A 23,721-nucleotide genomic window follows, 5' to 3' on the forward strand; every position below is an offset into this window, starting at 1 on the left:
GGGAGACAGATTGAAAAAGAGAGAGAGAGTGAGAAGGAGAGCGAGGGAGAGAGATAGAGATAGAGAGTTTTTTAGGCTTTGATATATGACAAACTTAGAATGAAATATTTCTGGACCAATGAAAAAGAAAAATGTATTTGTCATTTAAAAAGAGTAAGATCACCTTTCAGTATGAGCTGCAGCCAAGCCACAGCAAAAAGGCTATGTCCCAGGGGTGGGCACCCCCAGACATAGCAGGAGCCGGCCGGGAATTTGGGGGTCCCCAGGGGCATCAGTGGCCCCTCAAAGGGGTCTGTGCCGCCCTCCTCCAATGTAGGCATAGCCCCAGGGAGGTGGTCACCAGGGCTGCACATATTAAAAGCATTTTTGACCCAGGGGTGGCTCATATTTTATTATTTGCCCATGGGAAGTGGTGGTTTCCAGGGTTGTGGGGCCTTTAAAAAGAAAAAAGTGCCTCCAGGACCTGGCCCACCCAGGGGCGTATTTAAAAACAAGCCCGTGCTTATTTTTTAATTTTTTTTTACTGCAAATTTGCAACCCCATTGCAAATTTGCGGTAACATTTAAAAAAAAAAAAAGCTTTTTAGCCCTGCGGGGCTCCCTCTGGGCCCTCAGCACCAGAGCTAGGGAGTCAGGGTGTTCATACCCTGACCCCTTTTGTGCTTTCTATTCTGTTTTGCTGGGACTCAGTTTCAGCCGAGTCCCAAGATGGCTGCCAATACTTCCTTGTTGAAGTGTTGGCAGCCAATCAGATCTCAGCATAAGATCAGGAGGGGTCATGAATCCTTTGCGTCCCTAGATATTCAAATTTAGATTTCCTTAAATTTCATAAAAAACTACTGAACGGATTTACACCAAATAACAAAAAAAGGCTCTTTCTGGACCAAGAGCTACCTTTCTGCTAAATGTTGTGTAATTCCTTCCAGTGGTTTTTACGCTATTGCTGTTCAATTTTTCCTATGCAAATTAACGTTGACAACGCTCTAAATTTCACCCCTCCTTTATCTCAGCCCCCACTTGATTGATCCCCCAAAACTTTCCAGACAGCAACTCATGTGACATTTTTTGGGGAACATTTTGTGAAGGTTCGTCAAGCGGCGCCAAAGATATAGGCAAGCAAAAAACAGCTTTTTCTATAGAAACTAGGTCCTACCTATAACTACCTAGTGACAACCACTACTAGGTTTTATAACTATATATATATATATATATATATATATATATATATATATATATATATATACACACACACACACACATTGTTTTACATTATTTAAATGTGTATGTTTAATTCAGATCATAAGGTGGCATCAGTACTGTAAATACTAAAACTGGAGTGTGCCACCAAAGCCTTTGAAATGCAGGACAAGTAAATATATACAGAATGTGTTCATGAAAGCCCACAGACTGATCCACGATTCATCTAGCCAGGGAGAGATGTGCATGTGTTCTGGAAACCCAGCGTGGGGCCGAGAGGGATGTGGTCTTGGAGACTACCCCGTGCTTCAGGGGTTTCTGTGTTATCCTGTCTAATGACATCAACGTTTAACCAGGGGAGGGGAGCGAAAATGCAGGCAGATTGTAGGGGGCAAATTCGATGGTCAGTTAGCAGCGTGCTTCTCCGAGATCTCCTGAAATGGCCAATGTCTTATCTGCACTACGAATCTTAAGAGGAGAGATCTGAGGACTTACATATCCTTAGGGCAGAAGGAAGGGAGTGATTCGATAGAAATATTTAAAAACCTCAACGGTGGGAATATAGTTGAACAGAGACAGTAAAGTTGTGGAAGCCATTTAAAAACTACAAGGGTATAAAAACAACAGAGAAGGCAAAAAGAGATATGAAAAAATGTTAACTCCTTGACCTACACAGCCGAGCAGAACAAGAAGGGAAGATCTCATGAGACATTTAAACATTTAAATACCTCCAACAAGGTTGAGAAGCGCGTCTTGTCTTCGGGGGGACTTCCCCTTGACCCCGGGTACTCCCAGTCCACATCCAGGCCGTCAAATCCGTACTTGCGCAGGAAGGATACCGCAGAGAGGATAAAAGTGCGGCGGTTTGCAGGCGAGGAAACCATGTTGGTAAACCTAGTGTCGAGAGGAACGCACGTGAGATTAAGCACCAGGGTGGGTAGCATGGATTACTGATGCTCTGTGCTGCTTTGTAGAGGCAGGCTGGACAGCTGGGGAGTCAGGAGATTTCCCGGATGGCTGGCGGCTCTGAAAGGCCAGTAATTCTGCGGCAGACTGACACTTGAGGCCTGTCCTGCTTGACTCTACCATGTGTCTGACTTTGTCCCGCCCTGGCCATCTTTACAGATGCACCGACGTGTGGGAATCTTCCTCGGTACCTTACATTCCAGAAGCCCCAGTATTGTTTCTGCATCTCAACAGGACCCCGTTTTGGTGGTGAAAAGTAAGCCCATACTTTCACTAAGCATTCCACGGGTAAAGGTAAATTATTCAATTTGATCTAAAGAACGTATCATTTTAAGAAGTTCTTAAATATCTTCAGTCTTCAATATATTAAGACTCATAGATCCTAACGTGTAGGGTTCCCCGCTGAAAATATGCTTTATTTACAGAATGCATGTTTGCTTATTGAAATGACCTTTCACATGATGTCACTGACCACATCGAAAATGGCACATTTGATCTCTTCACAGGTGACATCATTTATTACATCACTATTGACATCATCAAAGAGAGCAGTGGAAGTGCTCAGTACTCCCACACTGCCCACTCCAGAGGATCCACTGGTCTACGAGTTAGCCATTGGAGTCTGGGACTGGCCTCACACAACCCCTGATTGCAGTGTAAAAAGATGCCAAACCCGTTTTGGTAGTGACAGTGTCTTTTGACACAGGGAGTGTCTAAAAGTCCTCAGCACCCTAATTCTAGAGGTCAGTGGCAAGGCCTTAGGCCATTAGGCTATGAATGTACTTTCTGTGTTCAACACCGCTACTCAACACCTTGTCTCATGTTAGGCACCTCCCCCAACAACTCGATGCAGGCCATACACTCAAGTCCAATGCTCAACACCTCTGCCCCCACGCTAAACTGTACTTGGCCTTTGGCTATGCTAAGCTGATCCTTGGTGCAGGCCCAGACCTTCTGTCAAGACCTTCACTTAGGGTTCCAGCTGCCATGGCGACTTCAGTGATGTATTGAACTTATCAACTGTAAGGTAATATTTGATCTTACCATTGATGCCAACAGTGATGCCAGTAATTAATGTTATTTGTGATGAAACCTGTGACATCATGTTTATGTTCATAAGAAATTAATTGGGGTTGTAAGGGTTGTGGATCTTACCAAAGCTGATACATTTTGTATTTTGGGGTTTTGGATGGTAACCATATGACTCGTTAAATTGTTTTAGGGAAATGTCAATCTTTTTCACAACAAACGTTATTTTCTGATCTGAGTAAACAATCAGAATATCTTTTAACAAAGTTCTGTCAGTGTATTTTTTGTTTTTTGGTAATACTATACTTTGCTTCCTGCCCACAGTAAGAAATTGCAGTGCCATGCTAAGTGGATCCGGGGCACTGGAAGTGGCCTTTGGACGTACACTGCAAACGGAAAAAAACCATTGCACACAGCCTTTGGAGGAGTAGCACGCTTCCAGGAGCACTACTGAAAATGTTTTCAAGCCCTATGTGAAAAAAAACCTCTCCATTTTTATTGGCAATCCACAATGCAACCATAACTAGAATTATTGCTGTGTAATATATATACAAATATGTGTGTGTGTGTGTGTACATATACACACACACACACATTGTGGCTGTCACCACTGTGTGGTCATTCTCGAGACGTGCTCTCCATTGAAAAGTAATTTTTTTATTTGCCTACAACTTTGGTCCCCATCAATGGATCTGTACCAAATTTGCACTCGCTTAGCATAGTCATCATTTGATGTAGCTATTTTTCAAACCCTACTACGTCAGAAACCTGCTGAACAGACTTAGACCAAACCAACATATAGAATTGTGTAAAAAAAGGTACCAGGTGGGCTTGAAATAGTTAACACTTTTGTTTAAGTTGTCAGGATGAAAAGCAGTGCCAGCGGCCGCAAATCTCAGTTGGGGGGCGGGGGATTAGGGAAATAATAAAAAAAAAAAAATTACCTGTCCTGCCACCAACGCTAACGGCAGCCTCCCTCCTCTTCTCTCCTGCTGCTGATGGTGTCCCAACAATCCCTGGGACACCACTACAGGCTCTCCACACACTCCTGGCACTGCTCTCATGCTATGCCTAGCATGAGAGCAGCACCAGGATTGGTCTGAGCGGCTTGGTCTGCCACTTAGACAGTGCATGGGAGTCTGTGCTGTTTCTCCAGGCAGGCAGTACAACACAGCTGGGTTGGAGAAACCAAAGACAGACAGCCAAACTGACATTCGCACTTTTAAGTGAACTCCAGTGACTCCACTCCACCTCACCCCTCCCACGGCCCAGCACCACCCCTCCCTGCACACGCTTGCTCAGCCAACAGCTGAAAAATAACACAATAATAAAATACTGCTTTATTTTTCTGCTGCTGGCTCTAAGCCGGTGGGGCTACAATCCTCCGCCATTGTGGCGGAGCCGCAGCTGAGGAAAAGCCATTTGTTTATTGCTTATATATTTGGCACCTTTTGACGAATATGCATGAAATTTGGGAGAGACTAAGCCCATTTAAAATTCTCATGATTTTTCTAATTTGTCCAGATCCATTTGGGGGTAGGAGTTTAAAAAGCCTGGGTAAACAAGTGTTCATTTGCTAATATGTTTGCTAATATGTTTGCCACTGCCACTCAGTGATCAACCTGCACAAAATTTGGCAAACATTTTAAAGCATTGGCTTTCTATTGTTCGTTTTGTTACAATCCATCGGTGAGAGGCATGGTTAAATGCTGGGTCAAAAATATTTAATGTGCTTATATAACTCTGTATTGTTTGATGAATCTACATGAAGTGTGGCAGCAACTTAGAAAGTTACTCCAATACACATATTTCATGTTTCATGAAGGTCCAGTGTGCGGGGAGAGTGAATGGGGTCAAAAATATTTCTGCTTTGCTAATAACTTTGCACCAAAAAGCTGGGGCACCCTGCATTCCCAAGTACAGGGTAATAAAGTACAAATATAACAGTGTTTGGCCAGGAATTACTTAAAGTATTGTGTTTAGTAATGGTTCAATCTTACCACATAAGAACAAGAAGGAAAGATGAAGAAAGACGAAATATCCACATACTTGAAGCTAGTAGATACGTTTTTCAGACATCAAATATAAAATTGTAAACTAATAATCACAAAGTGATCAAACATACGTGCTCAAAGTGACATCGCCCTACAAGAGCAATACAGTGAGTTATACCATACAACAGAAAGTGAATAGAATGAGTATTTACAGTATATACACAGAGTCACTACCCATAGGGTACACAAATAAAACAAACCCAATGATATGGGCTTCTCCTATTTTGAGAAGGACGCTAAGTGGAGATTCATCAGCCGGGGACCAGCACTCCCACAAGTCTGTCACTTTCTCAGACACTTAAGCGCCTGATTATTCAAGTTCCAAGCTGAATACCAGTATAGCTCCACACAATAGCAGGGTCTCGAACTCAGAGCAGTCTACTTTTTAGGACCAGACGCAAGGGACCAATGGCTGCCAGAGAGAGGCATTAACCAGGGTTACCGAGGTCAATGTGGCAGGGTCAGAGGATGTGGCCGGGCTCGCTGATGAGGTAACTGCCAACCGAACACACATGGAGAATGACAGACCAGGAGACAGAAATACAAGTGGTGGAAGGCACACCATCGAGCACCACTCCTGCCTTGGCTCTGGTATTTAATTTGTCCCAACATATGTTGACGACCAGTGAGGGCACTGTACACAAGAGAGGGTTAGGCTTTGTTCCCACAAATAGACAGGACCTTTTTTTTGGTTAAATATGAACTGCAAAAATACTTCAGGAAACACAGAGTGAGGCATTTCTTTCCTACCAGTAGCTATGAAGGCAGTGTGAGTTCCACAGGCTTACGTCCTCCCTCCACTTTTAACCCCCCTCCCCAGGATTCTATTCCACCTACAATAGTGACATAGGAAAGGGTGGTTATCAGAGAGGTTTAAAGTCTTTATAACACCTTGAGTTACATTAAATACAATGTTCCTGCAGATGAGGCCAAAGCATTCAGAACACTTGCCTGCAACCAAGAAATTGTGATCAAACCTGTGGACAAGTGGGATGGAATAGTTATACAGTAAAGGGAATCTTATTGCGTAGCTGTCTTGAGGCAGCTTTCTGTTAAAGAACATTACACTAAACATGCACAACTGATGAGATCTCTTACCAAGGATGTGACAGATTCAGGACTGGATGCTGGATTCCTCTCTAGATCTGAATATTAGTTTATGAACATTCCTCACCCCAGAGAACAAGTATTGTACACATTGCCCAAGATGCATAAAAATCTTTCCAGACCTCCAGAACGTGCCATTGTTTTGGGGTGTGAGTCTCTTCTAGAACCTCTTTGTCAGTTTGTTGTTTTTTTCCCTCAAAACTTTTGTATCCCTCACATGGTCCTTCATTAGGGACAGTATGGCTTTTATCAAACAGATTGAGGTGTAGTCATTTAGTAACTCTGCCCAGGTACTGGTGACTATGGACACCAATCCTGAATACACCAACATTCCTCAGCATGTGGCTCTAGGTAGTGGAGAATGACCTGGAAAACTGGGAGATGCCCCATTGGGTTCCCTCTTCGTTTTAGTCCAACTCATTGAAATTGCCCTCAACAAGAATCTTTTCTTATTCTTGGATACTAATATCATAGGAAGGGCGTTGCAGTGGGAGCAGGGTTTGCTCTGGACCTGGCGAATCTGTACATGGATGACTATGAGACAACACATTTATTCAGTGATGGCAATGCCTTTAAGTCAACATTAAATTTTGGTGCATATGTGGGTGATTTGTTGTTAAGATAACAGTTTTACTGAATTTCATGACTTTGTAAATTCATGCTTCCTCAACAACCAATTCACTATGGAATGCAGCAGTACCCACATTACATTTCTAGATCTCATGATTATGACAGAGGGCAGTGTTCTAAATACATCCTTGCATAGTAAACCCACTGAAAGGAATTCTCTTTTGATGTACTTGAGCCATCATTCCAGGGGGTTGCATGAAAATCTTGTGTATGGCCAATTTTTAAGAATACATAGAAAATTGCTATAAGAAGGAAGATTTCTTTGGGGAATCTGATTTCTTGATCAGCCGTTTGGCTGAGAATGTATATCCCACCACAATACTTTGGAAGGCTGGTTTGTGGAGTCTGGTATACTCACAGGTAACATCTCCTTACTCCCTGGACAGCCTCTGTCACAGAGGGATGCATAATCTTTGTCAGTACATTTCACACCAACAGCAATGCTGTAAGGAACATTGTTTATAAATACGGACATTTGATAAGGGACACTATCAAGCACAGGGAGTTACCCTCATGTTCCTTCAAAAGGGGTCCGAACATAAGGGGTAAATTGGTGAGGGCAGCTTTACCCGCTCCAACGGTCCCCACTATATAATCTCAATGGGGTCTGCAACCCATCAAGGGACACTTCAAATGCAGACAAAGTTCAACTTCTAAAATTTCCAATGAAACAAAAACTTTCACTCAAAGTAATGTGACACAACAACTGAATTTTTTCTCAAATTGTAATTCACAAAATGTCATTTATGCAATATGTTGCCCCTGATCCAAGATATACATCGGTCAGACCACGCAGATAGTTCAAGTTTGGGTCCTTTAGCACTGCAGCAGATTAACTGGAAGACAACTGGAGCACCCTTTGTGGATCACTACATGGAACAAGGCCATACAGCTGATGACATTCTTTTGCAGGTCATGGAGGTCCTAAGACAAGATCCACGAGGGCGGGGGAAGGGCAGATCTACAAACTATTAGAACTATAGTGTTGATAAATTGAAAAGATTGGTTCAATGGTGATGTACTGAACACTCAGGAAGAGTGGGGACATTTTGTGACACATAAGAGATAAGTCACGATTGGATGTCCGCTCTATGATTTTATGCTTATGTCCTTCAGTTTTATGGATAGTCAGTTTCCCCAGTTATATAACATCAGGAAAATTCACTTTGCTTCTGGGGTGGCTGGTTGCTCCTTTATGTATGTTTTCCACCCTCCAGCCTTTGGTTAGCACCTCTCATTGTTTGTATGACATATTTTGCCTTCCTGCTGCCTTGGACTAAGGTTAAGTCTCCCCTTTTCATTACCCCGCACCCTTTGTATTTCTGGACTTTAGACTAAGGTCTTAGTTCAGTTTCCCCTGGCCGTACTGTGATGAAGCATGTGCACTAAGGATTCTCCCCACTCCTGTAAGTTATGGTCTCGTTGTTCTCCAGCTGCAGTCATGCACACTCCTCCACACGACGTATGAGGATGGTGTGGCCATCCAGCAGGTTATGTGACGGTCTAGTCTTTTTTGGTTGTGTGAGTGACACGTTCACATCACAGTGTAGGATGTCTTCTTCGTGATTTGGCTGAGAGCGTTGGTGAAGCCATGCATTGTCGGATTGTGAGATCGGTATCTCTTTTAAGTACTTTCATTTGGGTTTCTACGGTCTGTTTGGGGTCAATTGAGAGACATGACCCTTTCATTTATTTGTGTTTCTATTTTACAGTGAGTTTGGATTCTTCTTACCCTTAGCATGATCAGAGCACAGTGCGTTGCACTGTTTACTTTGCTTGCTAGGGTGTACTTAAATTGCTTTTCACCCAACATGATTGAAATTTCATGTAAGATATTACTGGAGGAACCTACAACTTAATTTTGCCTGGAGTGTTTATTGATTTTACATATTGCACTTTTCATGGGAGTGTGCAGTGCACAGTTACCTGACTCAGCAAATTATGAGACATGTCCCGGAGTGTGCAGTGCACGTCTTTTTGTCAAAGTCCATTAGGAAATGGGTTGCTTTCCTTGCCATTATGGTCTGGAGCATGTGTGACAGTGTTCCACTATCCTGGTTTTGGAACATTTGTAGGAGCATGGTCTTGTTTACAGCATGCAGCTGTCTCGCGCTTGCGTCCACCGTCTTCTGTTGGCACATTTTAGAACATGCCTTGCTGTTGGTTATTCCAATGTGGATTCATCCCCACTTACTAATTGCATGGGTCTTCTTCTTTTACTTGTTCCCTAACTAGTAATTGATATGTGCTATCATTGGAATATTTTGAGCCTGATTACTCTGGTTAGGTAAGACATTTTTGTCTCCTAAGCATTTCTACCCTTATTTTTTAGGATAGGCTTCAACTGGCTGTCTGCGTACTCTCCTCTGTAGGTTGCTACCAGTTCTTTGTCATGAGGAAGACCCCAGGTGATTCTTCATAAAAAGGTGTTGAAACGTTGACATTCAATGGGTCTCCCCGTATCTTTAATCGAAAGACTTTAAAACTCAAATGCCCATATCATTGGTTTTGCTATTGATTTATTCTTGCATTGGGTAATGACCCTGTGTGTATATTGTAAATACTCATTCCATTCACTTTCTGTTGTATTGTATGGCTCACTGTACTGCACTTGCACTGCCCTGTAACTTGGCGCACCTATGTTTGATTACATTGTGATGACCAGTTTACAATTTTGTAATTGTTGTCCGCAACATGAATCTACTATATTCATTTATGTGGATATTCTTTTTTTTCTCGTTTTCCTCTTGTTCTTATATAATAGGATTGACCCACTAACAAACACAATACTGTTAGTAATTCCTGGCAGAACACTGTTGTATTTGTACTGCTAATAACTTTGGCACTGTTTAATCGATCTGCGGAGACTTAACCCAGCTACTATTCTCTTGGTATTTTTAAGTTTGTGCAACTATATCGGGGGAAGGTGATGTTTGTTTCTAATAACATTGACACCATGGGGGTCATTCCGACCCTGGCGGTCCATGACTGCCAGGGCCGGGGACCACGGAAGCACCGCCAACAGGCTGGCGGTGCTTCCAGGGCCATTCTGACCGCGGCGGTAAAGCCACGGTCAGAAAAGGGGTACCAGCGGTTTCCCGCCGGTTTTCCCCTGGCCCAGGGAATCCTCCATGCCATGGGGATTCCGACCCCCTTCCCGCCAGCCTGTTTCTGGCGGTTTTCAACGCCAGAAACAGGATGGCGGGAACGGGTGTCGTGGGGCACCTGGGGGCCCCATAAATATTTTCACTGTCTGCTTTGCAGACAGTGAAAATCGCGACGGGTGCCACTGCACCCGTCGCACCCCTGCAACTCTGCCGGCTCCATTCGGAGCCGGCTTCCTTGTTGCAGGGTCTTTCCCGCTGGGCCGGCGGGCGCCCTTTTGGCGGTCGCCCGCCGGCCCAGCAGGAAAGCCAGAATGGCATCCGCGGTCTTCTGACCGCGGAGCGGCCATTTGGCGGTTCCCGTTTGGCTGGCACCGCCAGCCAAACTTAGAATGAGGGCCTATATGACAAATAAGCACAGAAGTTGGTGGAAGCGTGTAAGGATTGTTTTTCTCCAATCTGTCAGATTTTGCGTCAATCCGTCAAGTGAGGCAAAGATAAAGGAGGGCAATACCATTTTCATTTGCTTTTATGCTCTGCATAAAATGTGGCAAGTGGTTAGTACATTACACCAAGTGCAGGCTTACCAAGTTCCATGCAGATCCAAATGTAGGAGTAAATGAGTGGGGGGTCAAAACATTTTTAATTTATTAATAACCATGGTATGAAATTTGGCAGAGACCTGGCATGTATAACCTACACTATGTTTTCTGAATATCATATGGATCACATGGTCATAGTATTCCTCAATGACTTGCAAGATACAGCAATTGTAGCCATTTAAACAGAAAATATGATTTCATCTTCAAATTAGAGATATAAAACAGCTGAGTGTGATTTGGTCTCACCTTTCGGTTCCAAAGTTCCATCCACCGATGCTCAGCAGGGTCTTCAGGCCAGGATTCCTGAGAAACATAAAGAAGTCACCTTCAAGACAGAGCTAGTTGAGGCAAAGACACTGATATAATGTTTGACTGCTGTTCCCCAAGTTCAATTTCAACTTTGACTAGAAGGCCAGTTCAGTGGGTAGTCAGAGGTGTATTCTCATTGTCCTATCTGGGTTCTGGCAGCTCCTGTTCACTTCCTGTGCTCTTAGGACAGACAGCACATGGTCAGCAGCTCATGCCAAGACGTTTAGAAGTTAACATCTCCAAAAAATGTGAGGGCAGCAGCATGCAGATGTTCTCTCTTCTTGGTTTGGAGTAGGGCTACTTTATTACTTTTCTAGGGCTTATTCCTAGCATTAGCAATGCACAAACATTATCAGAGAAATGGGATAACGTAGAAAATCCTAATGAGTGATGCCTATCTGCTTAGGCATCTGGCATCTTAGGCATGCTAGCAGCCAATCCCCAGTCAGTCACGGAGACCAAACCAGGTCACATCCTGGTTGAAAGTCATGGTAAGGTAGAGCAGAATATTCATGGGAACACCAGCGAGGGCAGAGCTCAATCACCCCACAGGCAGAGTTAGCTCAAGTCAAGATAGGGGGGAAAATGTTTGTTAGGGCATTGGTCTCTTGAGAAACACTGTCCAAACTGCACCAAAGAAATCCCCAAGCCATGTTTAAAAGAGCCAGGTTCTAAATGAGACAGTGTTTATCAAATGGGGAACTGCTTGGACTCACTATCTTCCATACCAGCTTTCAATGAAAGCAAGAGAGAGCAAAAGATGCTCAACAAAGTGGAGTATATACAGATGAGTGTTAGGTCTATCCAACCAATGACAGTTAGGGCTGATGTGCTGCTTCCAGGGCAGAGAGGAAGGACAGATGAGATGGGATGCCTGCTCTACTGAGTGTGAGGGAGGGAAAGAAGAGATGTGCTGCCTGGGCCATAGAGGGAAACCTATGTAAGAGAGCTGCAATATGCACCACAGAGTTAGTAGACAAGGGGAAATGATGCCTGGCCATAGAGAGCAGAATCCTGGAAAAAGGACTCTGCATGGGGGTTTGCAATGAGAGGGAGATGTGCTACCAGAGCCATAGGGTGAAAAAGAGAGAGAAGGAGAGAGTGAGAGAGAGAGAGAGAGAGAGAGAGATGTGTGCTGCCTTGGCCAGAAAGAGTGAAAAAGAGAGGAGAGGCAAGTGCTTGTCAGGGTACCAGTGAGCAAAGTGAGAGATGTGCCACTTGGCCGCAGAGAGTGAGGAGGTCCGCATGGGACAGAGTGAGAAGAGATCTGAAAGAGCACTACCATAACATCCACTTATGAGCAAAAGGGGGGAGACAGAGAGAAGAAACCTGGGAGGAAAATGAAGAGCTGCATGGCAGAAGAGGAGAAAGGAGCTAAACCATATGTCGAGAGAGAGAGAGAGAGAGAGAGGATGGCATCTTGGAGTGAGAAATATTTATTATGGCATGTCTATACGGTCACTGTCCAGGTGAGATATGCCAACCGAACACCAGGCCCAGTACTTCAGACTGAGTGAGATCTTGCATGGGCTCACTGCATATAACTGATTTACTGTCCCCTAAATTTAAGCCACTCCCCTCCACCACCCCAGTGCCCTTTGCCACCCACCACAAATACCTGCTTTTCAGCCCGTTGAACTCCTGGTAGAGGGTCTCGTCGTTCCACTCCACTGTGCTGATCTGGTTATCCTTCATCCCGGCGAAGGCGTACAACAGGTGAGTGCACAGCGACGGATCAATGTTCTCAGGTAGAAATTTTGCCTCCCCTTGGCGGTACTGGGCCCAGTTGGTGAAATAGCACACCAGCTTGGCAGCAGAGCCTGCAAGAGCGGGGTTAAAGTGTTGAGTGGTAAAGGGGGGGCTTGAACCAGGTAGAGCCTTGAGCCAACTTCAGTAGGTGCCTGGCTGCAGCTGCACTCAGTGTGAGAACAACCAGCGCGTTCCCTGGTGGCACCTGACTGTGGGAGGTTTTGCAGAGTATATTTGTGATGTACAAAGGGAGCAAGGACAGGGCTATAACCTTTGCAGTCGGGCCACTACAGCCAACATTGCAAGTAGGACACCCCCCTGCCAACAAGATGTATCTCACCCTGCTTGAATGGCAATTGTCTTGTTTATTTCAACAGAGTTCAGTCACTGCACGCAAACTGGAAACATTTGTCGGTATCATTGACACATTAATAATCAATAGCACTGTCATATTAATGGTCACGCATTATTCAGTTATTCACATTTGGCACCCCTTGCATTTGGCGGTCTTTGCTATGGTGTCCGGATGTGAGTGGTGGGGAGAGTTGTGCCTTGTAGCAGATTCCTGGCTAGAACTTGCTACTGAGTGCTTTAGCTCTGTTGCTGGCCCTTATGCCATTTGGGCTGCAAGTGCTATGTCTGCCCTGTTGGGTACCCCCCACCCAAATCTCTCCCATTGGCCTTGCCCATTTGTATCTCAGAGCCCTATGGAGTTCCTTTCCTTCTCGTTTTAGGTCGCTTGGGACCCCGGGTTCCTTGAGTTTGCTCCATGGACTTCCTCACCACAAAAGGAGTTGTTGTCCCTTTGCGGCTCCCCCTGTCGTGGTATCCTTCAATTGCAACCTGCCAGCTCCAGTGCACCAGTCATGTTATCCATGAACATTTGCCTGCTGAATCCTAAAGAGTGGACACCATCCCCACATAAAAATATAACACCTTCAAACTGATGAGCCCCTGTCTTACAAAGTTAAAACTCAGGCTCCAGCAAAATTTACTCACCTCAATATTATGTTTTCTCCTGGACCTCTCCACTGCGCTGTGCGATGCTGTCCTCCTCCATTGGTATCAGATGATTGCAGACCACATTGTTATTGCCTCCCTCAGTGTTCTCAATGCTGTGGTGAGGCCCTTCTTGATGACGTCACTCAGCAGTCCTCTGCTTAACATGGTCAGGATGTTTCCCCCAAGGTATGTGAGCAATTTGCCTGGCCAGCGGACCTCATCCTGTAGCCTTTCTGAGGCCCCTGCTAGCTGTGCCCACTTGATGCCCGGTATACCCATCCATGTCAGTGCTGTGTTGTGTAGGTGCTGCCACTCCCGACCATTTGCTACACATCTTTGCGTCCTCGTTATGAAAGAGTGCCCCACAAAGCAAACTGTTCTTGTCCAGTTGCGCACATTACCTGTCAAGAGAATGGACGTTTTTTCGTTGTCTGCTCGTTCAATCCCTTTGGTCCCCATTCTTTTATAGCACTTGCCTTTGAATCCCATCTACCTATCTGCTTGTTACTTGATTCTTCCAAACCTAGCGGCTCTGCTATTTGTTGCCGCCCCTATTCTGATTGAATGGGTCTCTGAGTGTGATGAGGGAGGCCTGCCTGCTTCGTTGGCGCATGCCCTCGGTGAATAGGAACCTACTGAGGAATCATCTGCCCTGGAAAACCAGGAATAGCAAACTGCCTCCAGCCTCCTTTGCATATAATCCTTGGTGAGGCATACAGGGCAGCACCTTTTATACCCTCAGTGCACCAAACACGTAAGAGAAAAGGCTGCTCTGAAGAGGGTTGTCTCGTAGAGGTTGCGGCATATCATCTCAAAGGCATCTACCACCGCTGTGAGTCATTCAAAGTCAGCTGGCATCCTGTTGCCTTTGTTTGCACCCTCATGTGCTCCCAGTCTTTCAGTGTCACTTCATATAGTAACTTTTTTGCGGGGTCCATGCCTTGTCTAATCTTGCAAAGATGAGCTGCAACTGCCTACTGCGCCTGTGTCCATGATCAAGGGCCAGATGTGTCATCAAGGCCTTTTGCGATTCGGAAATAGCAATTTTTAAGAAATCGCTATTTCAGACTCGCAAAGAGCCATGTATCACATTTGCGAATCGTTAATAGCGATTTCTTAAAAATCGCAAATGCTATTACCGAATCACAAATTGCGATACCGGCCCCATTTCGCACCTATGGGCCTCTTGGCCCATATCTGCGAATTTTTTACATTTCCAAAATTGCGATTTCTGAACCAGAAATCGCAATTGTGGAAATGCAATACCCCGGGGTGCTGAGGGCCTAAGGCCCCCTCTGCTGCACCCCAACATTTCTTTGGGGGACATGTAAGGTGCACACATGCCAAAAGGGCATGTGTGCTTTACATGTACAATTTTAAATGCATTTTTAAATTTTGCACATGGTTACCACCAAGTTCAACTTGGTGGTAATTAGCGATTCCTAAATGCCCAAATCGCATTTAGGAATTGCTTCATACATGTGCTAAGGAATCGCAAATAAGGAATTCTTATTTGCGATTTCTAATTTAGAGAGTCGCAATTTGCGACTCTCTAAACAGGGTCGCAATTTTAAGGAATCGCTATTTTAGCGATTCCTTAAAATTGCGTTCAGAATGTTTTTCATACATTCTGAAATGGCATTTTGCATTTGCAAACGGGCATTCGCACCGTTTGCGAATGCAAAATGCTTTCATACATCTGGCCCCTAGTCTTTCCCCCTTTGACGGCCCATTTGATAAAATGCACCACTTCGGCCTGTACTTCCTTCATGTACATGAGGCCCTGTAACAAAGCAACTTTCTTGAATATCTCCAGGCTTTTGCGATACATGGTCCTTGTTTTGGGTACCAAAGTCCACATTGCATTGTGGAACGGGGACATCTGCCATCTGCTGTTCTGCCTCCGGTGACTGCTCCGTAAATCTTTCCCATCGGAAACAAAATAGGGCATCAGCTCTTGAGTTAGTCATTCCTTAAATGTGTCTCACCCTCAATTCAACACTGGACCTCAAATGGGCCTTCACTAGGTTTTTCATGAAGCGCATGACCCAAAGGCACCTGGTGGAGTCCCCTTTTACCAGCTGTACAACTGTTTGGTTGTCTGACCACAACATTATTTTCTTGTTTCTGAGTTTCTCACGCCACATGTACACCGCTGCCACGATTGGGAAACATTCGAGCATGGTAATGGTTTTTTTTTCGTGAGCCCATCTGCTCTCTAACTGGCAGACCATGCCTTTCTGCACCAGGCCTTGCCCAGTATATGCCTGAAATTTTCACTACCCACCACATCTGTGAATAGGTCTAACTGTTGTGATGTCACCCATGGCTGTCTCCACACCACTGACCCATTGACCCTCTACAGAAACTTCACCCAATCTAGCATGTCCTGCTGCACCCTTTTTCCCCAGCCTCATATGGTAGTGTTTTTTCCATAGACCTCTGGTCAGGCTTGCCAGCTGCCTTGCAAATATCCTGCCTGCTCGAATGACCCTTGCTGCAAAGTTTAATTTGCCCAGTACCTCTTGAATTTCTGCCCATGTTGCCTTCTCCTTCTCCCTCAGGTGTCTCAAACTGGTTTGTAGGGCCCTAATGTTTTCTTCCAGTAGCCTGCATACATCAGCTTCAGATTCTATCTCTATTCCCAAGAGAACTAGTTTTGTTGTGGGGCCCTAGGTCTTCTCCTCCCCTCATGGGAGTCCCAGTGTGTCTGCTGACTTCATGAATGCTTTTAGGAGGCTGCTACATTTCTCTTTCCCTACCTCCCCCACCAACAAGAAATCATTTAGATAGTGTTGCACTCTGACTTCAGCATGCTCCTTTATGTGGATGCATTCTAGGAAGGTGCTGAACATTTTAAAGTAGGTACATGATATGAAGCAGCCTATTAGCAGGCATTTGTCGAAGAAGTATTTTGCTTTCAAATTTGAACCCTAATAGGCTGAAGCTGTCTGGGTGAATGGGAAGTGGTCTAAACACTAACTTGATATCTGCCTTGGCCATCAATGCTCCTTTAGTGGATGCTCACACTAGACCAACCTCCTCATAAAATGAGCTGTAAAAGACTGCACATTTATCTGGGATTAGTCAGTTACTCACAGAGTCGCTTTCTGTGTGTGATAAATGATGATTAAGCCTGAATTGTCCTGGTTTCTTTTTAGATATCACCCCAGAGGAGATATTATGAAGGTAGGGAGAGGGGGGGGGGTTCATAAATGTATCTGCTATCCTGCCCTTGTGCTGTTCTTTCTCAGTTTTCTGCATAACCACTTCTGGATGTTCAATGGCTGACTTGAGGTTCCTGTACTCCATGTTTCCTTGTGGGTGCTGTATCGTATCCTAAATCTTTCCTCGAGGCCTGCCATGATAACATTGGCCTCCTTCCTCCTGTGGTAACCATTAAGGTAATGTCTGAGCCTGGTCTTTTCTACGGTGTCTTAGCTAGGGAAAATATGGTGCTTCATTAGGGGTTATTGGAGTGTCATCATTCTTTGTGACCTATCCCATGGTGATGTCTCTCTTTTCACTTCCTGTTTTGTTTTTTCTTCTCCAAACCTCCTTGTCTTTTTTGCATTCTGTGGCTAGGCGCCATTCCCACATGCACTGCAAGTGTGTATGAATTTCCATGCATATGCCCCAGGGGCAGTTCCTCTTCTCAGATTTCCAGCGTACGGACCCTTTGTTTAGCATTGCCCCTTTTGCTCTCATGGGGTCTTCTGCTTGGTCTGCTTGATGTAAGATAAAAAACTCTCTAGCCTGCCTTTGTATTGGGTTCTAAATGGGTGCTCTGTCTTGGTAACCCCTTCATTACTGTCACCATTTTGTGCATGTAGCCCGAAGCATCCTCGTGATCCCAATCTAATCTGGGCCACTTCTGCTTTCCATCCTGAAACCCTGGTCATATGGAAACCATGGATCTTCCCTATACATTCTCTGCGCCATGTGTATTCAGTATTAAAATAGCCATAGGCCTGCTGTGTACTGTGAGAACTTCTCACCTATCATGCAGGTCAACACCCGAAATGCGCCCAGCCAATTCTCAATATTCCTTTCTCTCCCCCTTCCTTTCTATCTTCCTCTTTTTGTCATTGTTAAGCAGGTCCAAACCCCATAATTGCATCTTCAGGAGTGAGAAAATGTTTAAGAACTCCTTTCTACAAATGGGTATTAGGCTTGCTAGCCCAGTGGATGTTGCCACCATAGATGGCTGTCCCATTTATGCTAACATACATTGAAATTCTGGTGTTACCATCTGGGTGCTGCCCCTTGTGAGGCTCTAGACCTCAAAACAACCCAATGGGCTCTTTACTCCGCCAGACTCTGTGCTGGTTGTCCCCACACCCACCCAGTCCATCATTGGGTTGACCCCTGCCATTGCACCATGCACAGTACTTGTGGTGCCAGACTTGCATGAGTTGATGCTAGATTGTGGCTGCCCTTTGTCATGGGTGCTGCCCCGCCAATTGATGATAAGTTGGCAGGGAGCTGGGGGTTAGAGGGCAACGGACACTGAAGTGAGCTCGTGGGACTCATCTGATTAGATGGAAAAGTTATTGTGTCTGCCCACCTATTGAATATTGTGGGTGGCCCTCTGACTTCTATGGCTCCCCCTTCCTAACATGCTGCCCGTCATGCAGATCCCACTGTTAGAAGGATAGTGCAGCACATCTTAGCAATGCTGGAATACTTGTGCTACACTGTACCATCAGTACCACTGTGCAGTAAAGCAGATATTTAATGAATGTGTAATTGCACCTGCACACATGGTTAGCTCTTGCAATACTCAAACACACATTTCTGTTATAAATCTTTAAATATTGCATGAAACAGTTTAGAGCTAGAGAGCAGAAAGCATGCCTCATATCCAGTCTAGATCCTAAAATCAAATTATATTTAATTGTTCTTAATATTCCTCCCACGAAATATCACAATACAGGCATTTTTTAATCCCACTCTCTCCATGTTTTGCAGCCACTTTAATTAAATCAGTTTAATAATTAAACAATCACACCTGTATAAGCGCATTCTTTGTAATGGACCATGTTCCCCTACAGTGCAAGGGGATTATCACAATGATATGTAACTGGTGGTGATTAGGTGTACATGAGGGTCAATAGAATATCTCACTGACGCAACTGGCAAGTCAGTGGGTGCTACGAGACCACACAGATGGCAGCAGAGCACTATACAAAAGCCAAGTGAATAACAGAAAAAGGTATCTCAGGGCTGGACATGCCATCACAGTCACTCAGTCCCTTGCACACATGAGCTGAACCACCATCGAACTACATCCAAAGAGGCGCTGCTGCAGGGTGAGCCTGGCCCCTAGACGGACACCATTGCCTGTATGTTTCTCTTCTGTTCCTTGATGGTTATTTCACATGTATGTCCTGTGGCTTCAAACACACCGCACCGGAACATAGGTGGAACTGTCCAGGTCTTAGTGAATGTTTTTTCCAAATACTATTCCAGACAAAGAATTACTGCTCAAAGGGTTTTCAGAGAAGCTGGTAGTGCAGAGGTAGGGAGTGGTTGTGTAGGCCTCTACTCTAATATTGATTGCCAACACAAAGCAGCATTGCATGAAAGGGAGCGAGCAGAACAGCTCAATATCTACTAAGATATGGTGCTGTCTTCCCCTCTCCCTGCACCGGTGCACTTTAGGCTGCCATTTGCCAAAATACAGACCGTTGTGCCATAGTGCAAAGGTGTGTGCATTCTGGAAGGGGACCCTGACCTTGGAAAAATCATCCCTTAACACTTTTCCTGCTTTATATGTGTGCTGTACAGTACAGAGCACTGCAAAGTAGGAAAAGCGAGGAGAAATTAAAATATTTCTCTTAGTTACCCCAGCCTCAAGGAGGCATAAGATTTTGGTGCAAATTACTGTCTACAGATGTTTGTTGGTAGGGATTTGGTTCAAAACCCAAGCGTTGTTGCATGGGAACACCATTGCACCACTCATGGAATGCCCCATTGATGCAAAGTGATGCAAGGCAGCGCATAGCGCAACATTTTGTTACTTTGGGAAACCACCCAATGCAAATCCTGATTTGCGTTGGATGGTAAGTCTCAAAATAACATTTTGCGTGTGGTTTGCATTACAAAAGAAACTAAAACCCAGTGCACAGTGTTAGTATATCTGGACCCCAATGTCAACCAGACCATCATTCTCTAATGGGTAAGTAAAGCAGGCATGAAGACCTTGCACTGATCAATATAGAATACCTCCTTTCTGTCAGACAGAATATATGTGGCACTGCCGGGGTTGGGCCATTCTTCACTCATATTTTATTATTTTACTCCAACCACTGTTCCGCTTTGGTTGTATTTTGAAAGCTATGCTGCTAATTCCCAGCTCCTAATGAGAGGAAAAAGGTATGTTGGGGGCAAGTTTTCAATTCCTGCCAGTAGGCAAATGAAAACTGAATGTACGAAAATGTCCAGCTGGAATCTATTAACACAGACATGGGGATCATTTCAGGAGCGTCATAAATGTTTACGTATTATATGTTGAGTTCTCAACCCATCCAGGAACCTCCAGCAAACCAATTAGAAGAACTCTGAATGATCCTTTGTCCATAATTTCTCGGCTTGACAACCAAGCTCAGAGATGATGGATTCAAAAATTGTCTTGCCCAATCTGATATTACCTTTGTAGATAATGGCAGTAGCTGCCTCGCTAAAATTCTGTCTGGACTATGTAAGTGGATTCTATTTGGACCTATCCTCTAATACAGAAAGAAAGCCCATGCTAGCTGAACGTAGAGCAGTCTGTTTTCCTACTGCACATAACCCTATGTCCCACTGAAGAAAGTAATTTTCCCTGGTAGACATCATCCTACACACACCAGGGGCTGTGTTATACATTGTACTCTGGGGCGCAATGGACATGTGTGCCCACTTTGTGTGCCCCTGGGGCACAATGTTATTAAAGAAGGTGCCGCAGAAGCTTGTGCATCCCTTCTGTAATACTGATAGCGATGGCGCAGAGGTAGCTCCAACGCTATCGTTTAGAAGATGTTCCCTCATTTACATGGGGGTATGACCCATGTAAATGAGGAAAGCACTTTGCCTCTACGCCCACGCCATATTATTGATACGGGTATAGAGAGAAACATGCCCTTATGAGGCGCACTGGAAGTGTGCCACAAAAAGGTGGCACACTTTCAGTGTGCCTGTAAAAGTCAGCCCTCTGGAGGGCAAAAAGGGGTTCCTATGGACCCCCATATATCCCCCTGCAGTCAGTCCCTGCACCTTCTGCAAGGGGTTTGCTCTCTCCTCCTCAAAGCGCAGATGCATGCAGCCTGCACTGTTAAACACAGATTGGCTTTAAAGCAGCCGTTTCATATTTCACTTCAATGCACTGTACCGAGGGCAGCGCGAGTTTGCAGCTGCCCTAGGGGTAGCTCATTCTTTATTATATGGCATACTGTCCTTGTTTGCACTCGGCACAATTTTTGAAAGGTGCGGAATAAGGCAAACAGGTAAAGTGTGCCATATATAGTACGGCCCCTGATGCACATCATCTGCAACAGGGGTCATTGAGTGATTAGGTATGGCTGACGGGGCAGGATACAAAGGTGACAGCATCCTTGTTGCCCTTTATGAAAATAGGTGCCTGTAGGTTTGTTGGTTTGTGTTTATGTTCTTAGTTTGCCAGTATGCATCTGTGTACATGAAATATATAAAAACCCAAACCTATTGGCTTTGTCAATACTCTTCATGTTATCAGTAGCTTGTTTAAATGCCTGTACTGCAATTATTGGGAGTACAGTCCTATTGGTGACACTCTAACCCTCATATCAGTAAGTGGGTTTCTGGCCTGCTTAATGGTAAGTCCATTGTTAAGGATGACTTACAACGAAATACGCTTTATTTTTTATTTTTTAAGGTGGTGTCTTTGTGCATGTACATGTATCTTATGGTTACGAAAGCTACTTTGTTGCCTTTTAAACCAGTTCTGGGATTTTCTCGACACATGTGATTCAAGTGCTCATCCTTCAAATTTATGAAATCAGTGATCCTGTGGGTGAATTCCTCAAATTTGTAGTTTCATCTTTCCTCAGATGTGGGCCAGCACATGAGGAAGTGTATCTCATTTTACACAACTCATCCGTCACACTGATGATGGATGCGGTCTAGTTCTGCTTTCAGAATTTGTCTATGCCACCAACTCTTCTGAAGTGTAGTCTTTGATCACTGAACCTGTTTGAGAATTTATTCTGAATACTGGGGATCGTTACATTTTGGTTGTTTGAAGACAGTGGATTTTGTCTTACTTATGGCATTTCACTCACCAAGTTAGAATACTGTAGTAAGAGACTGATGGGTCAAGGAGGCAGCGGACTTGCACTATAGAGCTGATCTTTGCCCTTGGGTGAGTTCTGTCTTTAACACAAAAAAATCCTTCATATTATCATCTCATTACCATTCTTTCTCTACTGGCTAATCTACTGGAGAGAGTTGTGGTTCTGCACATGCAGGCCCTGTGGAAGTGTGTGGGTTACTACTCCCTCAAGTCTGTGTTCTGACCCATGCCTGGGACACAATCAGTGTTGTTTCCAGTGTGGGATGGTATTCTGACCTTTGTCGATGGGGTGTTTGTGCATGCTTGTACTTCTGGACCTTTCTGTAGCATTTGACATGAATGTCTGAGGGACAAGAGGATGGTTCCAACCCTTTCGGGCTAATACTATGCAGTGGTGGTGTGAAAACAGTGTTCCTCATCTGAAACTCAAATGCGGATGCCTCAGAGGTCTTCCCTGTCTCCAGTCCTATGTACCACCTGTTTCACACCCCTGATCACACTCTCTTGGCCAGTTCTTTAGAATGCCATTCTTAGAGGAAATGACACAGTGATCCATTTCAGGGTAATGGCTTTCTGGACCAATACCAGATGATCTCAACATGTGTTCAATGACACCAACTTGGTTTTCTCTGTAACCAAGTTTGTTGTTGTCAGAACACAATAGATGCTACATGGTGAACACTGACAAAGAATGACAAAGTATAAATGTTGAGTGTGTAGTTGGCGAAGCAATTATTTGTAAACCCTCCTTATAAATATATAGTTCCATAAACACTACCTGAGGACTCTCCCAATGGGACCTTTAAACCAGAGGGCAGGTGTGGGTTCCATCTGGCTTCATTGCTTGATTACTACTATAGGCTTATGTTATATGGTAGTGGCCCTATGTCCTGCTACTAGAAAGATCACAGCCATCTGCCTGTACTAAAGCGCATCAGGTTGAAACTGTGGTACCATGTCTTCAAGTGTGTATCCAAGATACCTATGCAATGAAATGTGAATATATGTCTTGAGTCGTTTTTCTCACCTCTGAGAGCAAGCCTTTTGGGAATTGTGATTATTTAGGCTGGCTCCTGTAGCCAAGAGAGATTTTCTTGTGCAGTGCAGTCATTCAAAGAATAGCCTATTGTTGGCCCTTAAGCATGAGACAACTTGTGCTAATTTAAAGCAATTGCCTACAACCAGTTATTTGGTTATGTTTTAGTTTGCATTCAACCCTCCTGTTGGGACAGTGATGTCTCCTTCATGGTGTACAGTATAGCTCCCTATTCCTGAATACCCAACTGCAAGTATCTGGAATGCTAGTTTTTGGTTTTGGTCTTACCCTCATGTGTGTGTGTGAAGGTTTAGGTCTGCCCCTTGACATGAATGAGGTCCTGGACCTGTCTTGTAACCAGGAAGGGTACACCAAGACAGTTCTCGTTTAACTATCAGAGGTGTACCTCCCTGTCATGGGTTTAGCATTTAGAGTGGTGGTGGCAGCATGCCATGTTTTGCGAATCAGTTGTGACCAGACCTTTTAATAACTGGAGTAGAGGTCTACTCATCATCCCTTCTAAAGATCCACTTCTATCTGCTAACCCAACCCCTAGCAGTAACAGACCAAGTGTATGTTATATGTGTCTCTGGTTATGTGTGTGGTATATACACATTGTGTGTCAG

General features: G+C 44.5%; 1 protein-coding gene across 1 annotated transcript in view; it reads right to left on the reverse strand.

Moving 5' to 3' along the window:
- Positions 1-23,721, reverse strand: part of LOC138299835 (chitotriosidase-1-like) — a 58,276-nt gene that overhangs the window by 26,173 nt on the left and 8,382 nt on the right. The window contains exons 3-5 of the mRNA XM_069238433.1: positions 12,616-12,817; positions 10,935-10,991; positions 1,925-2,090 (exon numbers count right to left, since the gene is read on the reverse strand). Coding sequence (XP_069094534.1) covers positions 1,925-2,090; positions 10,935-10,991; positions 12,616-12,817 — 425 coding nt within the window. The remainder of the gene's footprint in view (positions 1-1,924; positions 2,091-10,934; positions 10,992-12,615; positions 12,818-23,721) is intronic.

This window comes from Pleurodeles waltl, chromosome 6 (genome assembly GCF_031143425.1).
Source record: "Pleurodeles waltl isolate 20211129_DDA chromosome 6, aPleWal1.hap1.20221129, whole genome shotgun sequence".
Classification (NCBI taxonomy): Eukaryota; Metazoa; Chordata; class Amphibia; order Caudata; family Salamandridae; genus Pleurodeles; species Pleurodeles waltl.